This window comes from Dendronephthya gigantea, unplaced genomic scaffold (genome assembly GCF_004324835.1).
Source record: "Dendronephthya gigantea isolate DGI-Jeju-01 unplaced genomic scaffold, DenGig_1.0 000012F, whole genome shotgun sequence".
Lineage (NCBI taxonomy): Eukaryota > Metazoa > Cnidaria > Anthozoa > Malacalcyonacea > Nephtheidae > Dendronephthya > Dendronephthya gigantea.
The window spans coordinates 2864746-2874744 of record NW_021163022.1 but is presented as its reverse complement, the minus strand read 5'-3'; the positions used below and the strand labels follow the sequence as shown (position 1 = coordinate 2874744).

General features: G+C 39.7%; 2 protein-coding genes across 2 annotated transcripts; both read left to right on the top strand.

Moving 5' to 3' along the window:
• Nucleotides 1-162: 162 nt before the first annotated feature.
• LOC114519050 (matrix metalloproteinase-9-like) lies at nucleotides 163-9604 on the top strand. The gene is made up of 8 exons (XM_028539103.1): nucleotides 163-473; nucleotides 1171-1440; nucleotides 1769-1879; nucleotides 2112-2159; nucleotides 7628-7795; nucleotides 7883-8047; nucleotides 8159-8649; nucleotides 9437-9604. The coding sequence occupies exons 1-8, from the start codon at nucleotides 356-358 to the stop codon at nucleotides 9602-9604; spliced, it is 1539 nt and encodes a 512-aa protein (XP_028394904.1). The 5' UTR covers nucleotides 163-355.
• LOC114518944 (uncharacterized protein PFB0145c-like) lies at nucleotides 3044-7498 on the top strand. Its single transcript, XM_028538987.1, has one exon. It carries the CDS (start codon nucleotides 3093-3095, stop codon nucleotides 7281-7283), a length of 4191 nt encoding a protein of 1396 aa, XP_028394788.1. The 5' UTR covers nucleotides 3044-3092; the 3' UTR covers nucleotides 7284-7498.
• Nucleotides 9605-9999: the final 395 nt, after the last annotated feature.

Here is a 9999-nt window from a genome sequence, read left to right as displayed (position 1 = left end):
TAAAGTCGTTTTAAATCTGGCGCGAAATTCAAATATAACAATGTGAGGAAACTCGCGCTGAAGATTGATTAACCTCAAAGGAAGTCTGAACCTTGCCACCCGTTCGTCCCGTTTTAAATCTAAACAATAGACTGTTAAGTCACAAAGGGTTCGATTTTACTCTCGAACGTTTTTACCTGCAATTTGACTACCGTAGCACAAACAACAGACAAAAAATATGGCATAAACGTTCTTATATAGATACAAAGAATGTTCAAGATGCATAGAAAAAACATCGGTGGTGAAATGTACGAGTCCTAAGCCTCAGATCATGTCATTCATGTCTTGTTTGTAATCCTTTTAAAGTTATGGAATTATGGTTTCACTAAAGAAAGGACAAGCTGTTAAGTTATCTTCTTTTACACAAGTCGTTCTATTATGTCTGTTTACAGTGGAGGAAATTGGGTCCACATTAACGAAAGATGAGAATCGATGTAAGTTCACACGTTTTTAGGTCTGTCTTTGGTCTTAATGCTCTTGTACTTATGTGTACAAGACGATCTAGAATTAAACATTGTCTGGTCAGTCTGGACGTGTGACTGATAGTGATATAAAATACAAGATGAACTCTCGCAAATTGTACAAGAATGAAAGGAAAGCGACATATCTCGAGTTCACTACATTAACCTTTTTACTCAACGGGCCTTCAGAACCTGTTTTTACTGTCAAAAAAACTTTGATCACACACCTTAGTAGCCTGGTAATCCTATAGGTCGTGTTGAAAATAAATGAGCGAACTAAAGGAGGGATAACACTGAACTATTTTACACTGATACTTAATTATATTAAATCAGACTAATGTGAACTAAAACTAGAATCATGGTTTAACTACAAAAATCACTATGCTGGTTGATTCGGTCTATTTGTGTTCGGAGAAGAATACACCCCTCTTTATCATTCCCTTAAATATAAAGCCAGCTCATTTTGTGATTGAGACGTCGGACTATAGTTGTTTCTGTCGCAAAAAAAGGAAGTGTATTTCCTGTCAAATATTTACTACTTATGATCGTCCTGTTTCCGCATTCACATTTTTTATTCCAATTGAAATTTGATTTCCGTCATGATATCTATCGTTTAACTAAACTAAGTTGAATATAACTTTCTAACACCTTTTTGTACAACCATGTTTAGACAAATGCATTGCTATTCGCTTTATGAACCATGTTGGCGGGAACTTCCGAGTCGTATCGACCATGAAACCAGAGGGTTATCTGGTGACAACAGATGAGTATAAACTCAAAACTATGTTCAGACACTCCCAATTGCGACATTTCGTCATATTTCATGGTGCTGATGAGGGAAATAAGAAAGAGATATTGTTGGACGGGGAGAAAACTATCTCAGTGTCTCCTCAGGATGACTGTGAACATTTTGCTGATGTTATTGTTACTGCTAGAGATGGTAAGGGGAAGATCATTATTCATACAGATGGTTTTTATTAGCCTCGTTAGGTCAAATATAGCATCTAATAAAAAAAATGCTCCTATAGTTGGCCCGTTGCATTTTGCAGTCGAATAACGTGTGAATTCGCGTTGAAATTTTGCTTCAATCACTTGTGAGAATAACTGTATAAAAGTCTCTTTATCTTTATAATCTTTGCAAGCAATTGATGAATCTAACATGATTATCCGCTACTCTCAGGGCAACGCCAATGGTCATAAATATCCATGCAAGGTTTGAAATTAATAAAAAAACAATAACCGTGTGTTTTGTATCCTTCTTTTGTTAGCCCCGGTTCACAAAGAGGGAACAAGGTTTTCTGATACAAATCTACCATCAGATAATCCAAGTAGTAAAGGCTCCCCGGCAAAGACAAAAATAACTAACCCAACAAAATCAGGTACAAAGAAAATACTGTTCAATAGCCTTCTGAAGTGCTTACGTCACACAGTTTTCTATCTATACAATTTTGTCCCACTTGTTTCCCAGATTGCATTGCGATTCATTGTTCGAGACCGACATGACGTAAGCACCTCAAAGGTCTATTTATATGAACTCTCAACGTTCATTTAACTCCAACACTGATCTAAACAACGCAACTGTATAGTGAGATATTTTACTATTTCTTACAGAGAATACGAAGATAACTCGTCACTTGATACAAGACTCTGACAAGAAAGGTAAATGTAGCTATTCAGTAAATGAAAAATTTCATAGCATCACCAACTATACTCGTTACTACTTACTAACGAGAATGCAGATCATCATACGGGGAAAAAAATTGGCGCCTATTTCTACGTATAACTGACAATATTCAGAATCTCACATTCGCTCTGTATATTTTGTAAGGTACAACAATTACGAAAAGCGAACAGTTCTACGGTCTAAAAAGAAATAATCAAAGCCTGACATTTTCAGACGACAACAGGAAATTTACAACCAAACTGCCACTTACAGACTCAGCTACAAAGAAAAACTTAGACAAACTCACAAACGTACAAGACACACTACAAACCGCTATGAACGAAAACAATACGGGAAACTACGACGAAGATACGAATATAATGTACGTTGACGAAGATGAAACCGACAATGTAGCCGACAAAGAAACGAAGTTGAACTACAATGTAATAACTAACGCAATAGACAAAAATGGGGAAGGATTTAAGAATAGGGTTACGAACAATGCCAAAACATCTGAAGGAAAATCTAAGTATAGTGCACAGATAAAACTTTTGAAGGATTTGCTGCCATTATTAGCGAAATACAAAAGTTTAAATTTTGATGAGAACAACAAAAATAATGAAAAACAAAGTGAAGACAATGGTGACAAGCAGGGTGCGAAAACCCAATCGGTATTGAGTGACAGCCAATTTAAAGGTTCCCCAAAACATGAAAAGAATTTAAATTGGGGAATTGAAAGAAACAACAATCAGCTCATCAAGCCTGCGACATTTCCCACGATAAAGAAAACACAGAACGATGATTCTGGTGAAGTTAATACGGAATCCACGCAGGAAAACTATGAAAATAGCGTTAAAAACATGAAAGCTGATCATTTTAATCGTGCGATTCACAATACCATAAAAAATAACCAACACATTGGGACTTTGATGCAATCCAACATTGCTCCAAGTAGAATCATCAGCCAGAAAAGTCAGAACGTGAAAACAACTACCAGTTTTAATAGCCAAAAACTAAGCGATGCAATAACTCCAGAGCAATCAAAAATCACTTTGGGGAAAACCATAAGCATGCAGGCAAATAAGAATGGTACAAAAGGTCTTCAAACAGTCGTTCACCATACGAAATTAACCAACAAAGATGGTACCCTTGATATTGTTAACAAATTACAACAAAGTCCAAAACAAACGCCTCATGCAATGAAACCGAAGGTCATTCACTCAAAGCAAGAGGCTATCAGCGAGATTTTCAGAGCACTTGGAAGCAACAGTAAGATTGTGAAGGATGCTAATGGCTTGTATCTCATTTCTGGAAAACACGTAAAAATTTTACATCGCACTCATGGCGGCGTTGACGAGGGGAGAAATCGTGGCAATAACGAAAACGAGGGAGCGAAATCAGTTGAAAAACCAGGAGAGGTCGTGATAGAGTCTAATCTACCAAACGATTTGCCATCAAACTCGACTCCACTATCACAGATAAATTCAACGAATTATCAACAAAGTTTAGCTAGTAATGCCTTTAATATTCACAAAGAAGTTGGGTTGGATCTGTCAAATTATAACCTAAAAGATCTTGGACACAAACTGCACAGTGAACCGAAACTTGGTTTTTTGGAAAATGGAACCAGTGAAAATACCAAAACAAACAATACAGTACTTCCACCAAAGGAAAGGGATGATTTAAGTGTAGAAAGTATAAATGAAAAGCAGCCTCAAAGGAAGTTCAATAATGATTCCTATTTCAATAGTATAATTCCAAACGAAGTGAACAATAATGCCGTGCTTTCTATGGAAGAAAATAAGAATTTCCATAAGAGTGTGAAGCAAAGCAAGTGGAAGTTTGATGATGCTTATAGCAATGGTACAGTTCCAAATTCAATAAATAATACTGCCCTCCCTGTAGAGGAAAATGACAACCTCAATATGGATAACATAAATAAAAAGCAAAGTCAATTCAATGACGCTTTTAGCAATAGTTCAACGAAATTAGTCGAACAGCACGATTCAGACCTGGGAAGTTTTACGTCAAATTACAATAATGATGATGATTCAACTGATAATAAGAAGTTGGATGCTTCCGACAAAGAACTAAGCGATGTTCAAATCGAAGTCGTCGACGAAGCCAAGGAAGAAAATTCAGAATTTAAGAACCAATCAACAGAAGTGAACAAGGATACAGAAAATTTGGAAATCATCGATGAAGGGGAATCAAATCAATCAGCGTTAAAAATAACTCCAGAAGATATTAGCTCAGCATTGCAGGAAAAATTTAAGCAAAAGGCTATTAATAAAAACGGGCCAACAGAACCTGCAGAAGAACCTGGAAACGGAGGGTTGAAATCGGGAAAATTATTGCAAAACAGCGCTGGATCACCAGGAATAATTTCTCTGAGGAATGCGTCAAAACCAGGAACCTGGTCAAACATATCGTCCTTTAAGGCTAGTGTTGCGCCTCCGACCCAATCTACTGATGAAACAAGATTTGGATTGAAAAAGTCAATATCACAACTGAAAAACTCCGAGGCACAGAAGAAGACTGGGTCAAAATCACAAACATCTGGTTCGACGTGGAGTATGGATATTCTAGGTGTTGTTGGTAGACCACAGAATAACCCGTCGAAACAACTAGATGGATTGCACACAAGGAAAATCTCAGAGTCGAAACAGAGAGCTCAATGGTTACAGCAAGCATCAAAGGTTGTGAAGGGAACATCGAAGTTTACCAATGCTTCCCAAGAGCCAATTATGGTTGGTAAACAAGCTGAACAAGGAACATCTAGGATAACTAACCTACCCCGTGAGCCAATGATTGTTAGCAAACAGGTTGAACACGGGAAAACTGGGATAACTAACCTACCCCGTGAGCAAATGATTCCTAGACGAATTGTAAACTCTCTATTGTTAAGCATTGCCCAAAAGTTACAAAGAAAAAATGAATATATTCCAATGAGCAACCACAAAAAAGACCTAAATCAAGCTTTTGAAAGCGATACAACAGGTATTGATAACCACATACTGGAACATATCAACCACAATTCCAGGCCATCGAAATTTAAAAATATGACCACCGCAGAGGACAGAAAATTAGATAACCTTTTAGACAAGTTCGTAAAGCTGATTTCCAGACATAGAACCTCGGTTAAAACAGTAAAACCGAAGCCTAAAGTGAAGTCACGAAAAAAGTTTAAGATCTTAGATACAATTCCTCTCTTGAAACGTCAGGAAAAGTTACTAGGGAGAGAACAACAGAAACTTGAACATGATTTAGAAATGGAAAATAAACTTTTAGTAGGAAGCAAGGAGAAAGAAAATATTGACAGCAGCGAAAGCTTTTCAACAAATGATGAAGTAAAACTGAAGAAAAAAATTCAAGAGCTAAATACTGAGAAAAAATATTTGCTAAAAAAATTTAAAACACTTGGCTTTCAGGAGAAGTTTAGTAGAGGAGATGGAAATATGCTGATGATTCCAGATCAGGAAGCAAGCTTGACAGAGGTCTACGATGGTTCTGGCCAAAAGACCAGAATTGCTCCTCATGTGACCTTTCTTCTGAACGACAAGGGGTTGAACAAAGAGACTGGATTTGAATCAAAAGTTGAACAAGCAGATAAACAGTTGAGGCGAGTACTTGCAGACTACGACGCTCTATTACGATCCCCCCATGGCGGAAATACGGAGGGTACCGAATTCAACGAAGACACACGAGACAATTACGAAGATCACACAAGAAGAACTCCAAATACAGCCGAAAAATTTAACGATAATTTAATAGAGGAGAACAGAAATCATGAAATTTTTCCGCTAGAAAAAGGTTTCAAAGACACAGAGTTAACCAGTGACTCACAGGAATTACATAAAGGAAAATCAACAAACATAAGAGATTTCGACAATATACCACGAAACACCGCTAACCAAAATTCCGACGACATTCCTGCATACCACCAACGCACATCTGAATACATAAACACACATCCAAGTCAAAATGACGCATACATTCATAAACCAGATCCTACTTTGACCAAAAGTGTATTCAGTGATCCTACGCTGTCCTTCATAAACAAGGAAGCAAATTACGCCTCAGACACGGCGGAAAAATTCGAGGAATCAATCAGACAATCAAAAAAAGACGATGACAACAATTCGGAAAATTTAGACCAACAGGTACGAAACAGTCATTCCAAATACAAAAAATCATCAAGCGGACAAGGGGGGATAGGGGCTAGCAATGTATTTCCTGGAACTTACAATTATAACGAGGGACGCGAGGGTACACAAAGTACTCCCAACTGGCGACATGAGGATGAAACGTTGTTGAATGAAATGCCCGAGTATTCAGCAAAGGACAACACGGTTGAAAGCGAAGGGCAGTCAGGACACTACATGGTGATGACAATTCCAAAGGAATCTGATTTAGAGTTTAAACCACAGGGCATGAACATTGCAGGCTCCTATACCGAGATAAAACCGAAGGTTACAAATAATGTCGGCTCAGTTGGCAACGAGAATACAGCCGGGATCCAAGGTTTCAGGAGTGGAGGAGTGCAACCACCAAAAGAAATCCAAGAATCAATTCCAAAGGCATTTTCACAAAGATCTTACGGTTTTAGCCCTGATAGAAGCGAGACATTGAGACAATCAAACTCGCTCGACAGTATTCACTCTAAAATGTATCCGCAGACCTCCGATATCGTGGAATCCACTGACATTCCGAAGGTTTCCGAAGGCAACGAATTACGAAGCTCTTTTAGAAACGAGGGTAGCTTTAGGTACACAAATCCAGAATTTCATCAACCCGAGGTAAATCGTATTGCGATTATGGGCAGTAATGTAGAGGAAGGACAATATAATATTCCCGCATCAGGACGAATATCTGAAACACAGGGCATGCCGGTTACAAATTCGATGGGCTCAGAGGGAGACGAGTCACAGGGAAATTCCCGCCAGCCAATGGAAAACGAGATTGACGGAGCGTTCGATGTGGTGAACGGGGGGGAGGAACCGACATTGCAAAGAAACACAAATAACCCAGAAGATGGGGTGCAAGATAAAACGTACATTAACGGTGACGAGTATCATTTGCAGAAAAAGCATAAAATAGAGAGCAAATCAAAACAGTGAATAGTAAATAACAGTTAATATAACAGACGCCTCTGAAAAACTTTTATATTGTATATAAGCATTTAGTTGTAGTTGGTTTGCGGCTCTCAAAATAGTGACTGAATGAGGGACTTCCGCGGCGGACAATTTTTTTATCTTGGTAATAAAAAGGATATTTTCGGAAAGAGATTATAAATTTAGTAAAGTTGCCAATTTGGGCTGCGAAATGTTGTAAAGTCGGCAAATTTTATAAACTTTTTAATACGGGACACGAAGTGTGTAACTAAATTAGTAACAACATGGCTTTTGTTCTTATGCTTACAAGGCAAGTACAGTAGTTCTTAAAATATTTCGCGCCTTCTTAGGATGTCACGTGACACACGACGGCAACGCTGGTGGCGCATGCTGCCACTTTCCTTTTATTTATCGGGACTCGGTTTACGATCGTTGCACGAAGTCTCCCCGAGATAACCGGATATGGTGTGCGACGACAGTTGATTACGACAGAGATGGCCGGTGGGGGTATTGTCAGGGTAAGTTAGGATATTCTTACCTTTCAAGAATACTCATTTTAGAAATAGGGATATTTTAGGGATATTTTTATTCTTTTTTCCATTCAGACTGTATGAACACGGAAGGAGGCAATGGCAATGGCGGCTGTTGTCAACTGCCGTTTATTTTCAAGAAACAATTACGTCATCACTGCGTTGTTGAAGATAATGCACGACCGTGGTGTTCGTTGACGACCGACTACGACAGTGATGGGGTGTGGGGGTATTGTGCAGGTAAAATAAACAAACTAGAGCTTTGAATACACCAACCAATGTAGCGTTGAGAGTTTATTCCTCTATATGCTATTTGACGTGATTCAAGTGCTTTGTTTTCACTTAATGCAGGTAAAAACATAAACATTCTTCCACATCCACCAACACCCTCTATCAAACCTATAGCTCCGCCAGCAAAGAACCTCGACAGAAAACTTATCGTGAAATCCTACACTCCATCAGACCCACCAGCGAACATATGCCCTGGAAGCTGTTACATGCACTGTACAACAGCGTGTCCACAGACGTGCTGTTCGGGGGGAGACACTAGAACCCAGACGTCCACCTCATGCCCAGGGTTCTGCACACAGAGCTGTATGCCCGAATGCCCAGTAAAATGCTGTCCAGATGTAGTTGGCCTACTACAAACTGGTTACCCCGATTATTATTGGTATTCTCACCCAGCACCTCCTCCACCCCCTCCTCCTCCTCCTCCACCCCCACCACCTCCTCCTCCACCACCTCCTCCACCCCCACCTCCTCCTCCACCCCCACCCCCACCTCCTCCTCCACCACCTCCTCCACCACCCCCTCCTCCACCAACATACGTCACCCCTGTTCCAGTCCGCACCTTCTCGTGGTGTCCATCTACATGTAAAGACCGTTGTTCAGCGCTCTGCCCTCAGGTGTGCTGCCGTATTCGAATATTTGCTAAGAAATCTGAAAGACCTTGCCACCCCACTTGCTCAGTGTACTGCTACCCATACTGCAAGCCATCGTGTTGCAAGCCTCCACCTCGACCTAACGTGATCGCTCCAGCTCCCTGTGCTGCCTCGTGCCGAGTTCATTGTAGCTACAACTGTCCATGGCATTGCTGTTTTGCTCGGCGAACATCGATACCACGAAGAAATGAAATCAATCCTGGCTACAAAGTCGGACTTAAACCATCAATCAATAAAGAGCGAAAAATGACACCTCTTTCACCACCACCGCCAAAAGCATTGTTGCAAAATGTCAAAAGGCCTGGAGCTCTAGCTAAAAATCAACTGATAAAACAAAGACAATTAGCAGCTGCCCAAAAACCTTTACAAGTAGGGAGCACTTCCAATGCTCTATTAAACAACAACAGAGCGTTAAAGAAACCAACTTCTTTAAATAATAGACATTTATCTACAACCGTATGTCTGCCATTATGCAGAACACGCTGTACTGCACAATGCCCACCGTACTGTTGTAATCTGCCCTACAGAAGAAACCTAATTCCCAAGCACAACAATGTTAGATCGGGTATAACATTACCTAACAGAAGAAACATTATAACGAACAATAATCCTGTTGGACCAGATCTCGTCCCACAGCAACCGAAAGCAAAGCCATCTTGTCCAGCTGTTTGTCATCATAAATGTGTAGCGCAGTGTCCATGGTATTGTTGCAGGCCTCGAACTTCATACTCTACGGGAAATAGCCGTCGTGATTTTATCCCCACAAGGGCGTATACCCAAGGACGAAAGTCCTACAAGTGCCCAGAGGCATGTAAAACTAAATGTAAAACGTTTTGCCCCTGGCAATGTTGCTTAGTACCGTATCGACGTTCGTATATGAAACCATATTGATCCAATCATAAAGGTCTTAGGAAAAATGAACACATTGTTCTCATACTTGAACGCACTTCGGCATTTTATAGAATTTTGATATTTTTACAAATATACAGTATGTCAAAACTGTTAAACGATTTAAAGCATGACGGATGGCAAATCGTTTTGACATTTAACTTGCATACTGTTTTTCCGTGCTGAAAGGGTTTAAGTTTTCCTCTTTGAGAAACCATCTCGGGCCTAAGATTCGGCAGAGTGCTATTTCCTAAGCCCAAAACGCCGAGAACGGACAAAAATGTCTGTTGAATCCTGTGTCGTGTGGAATACACAAGTTTTGTTTCAGAACAGACGCACTCAACGCACTCATAGAAAGGAAAC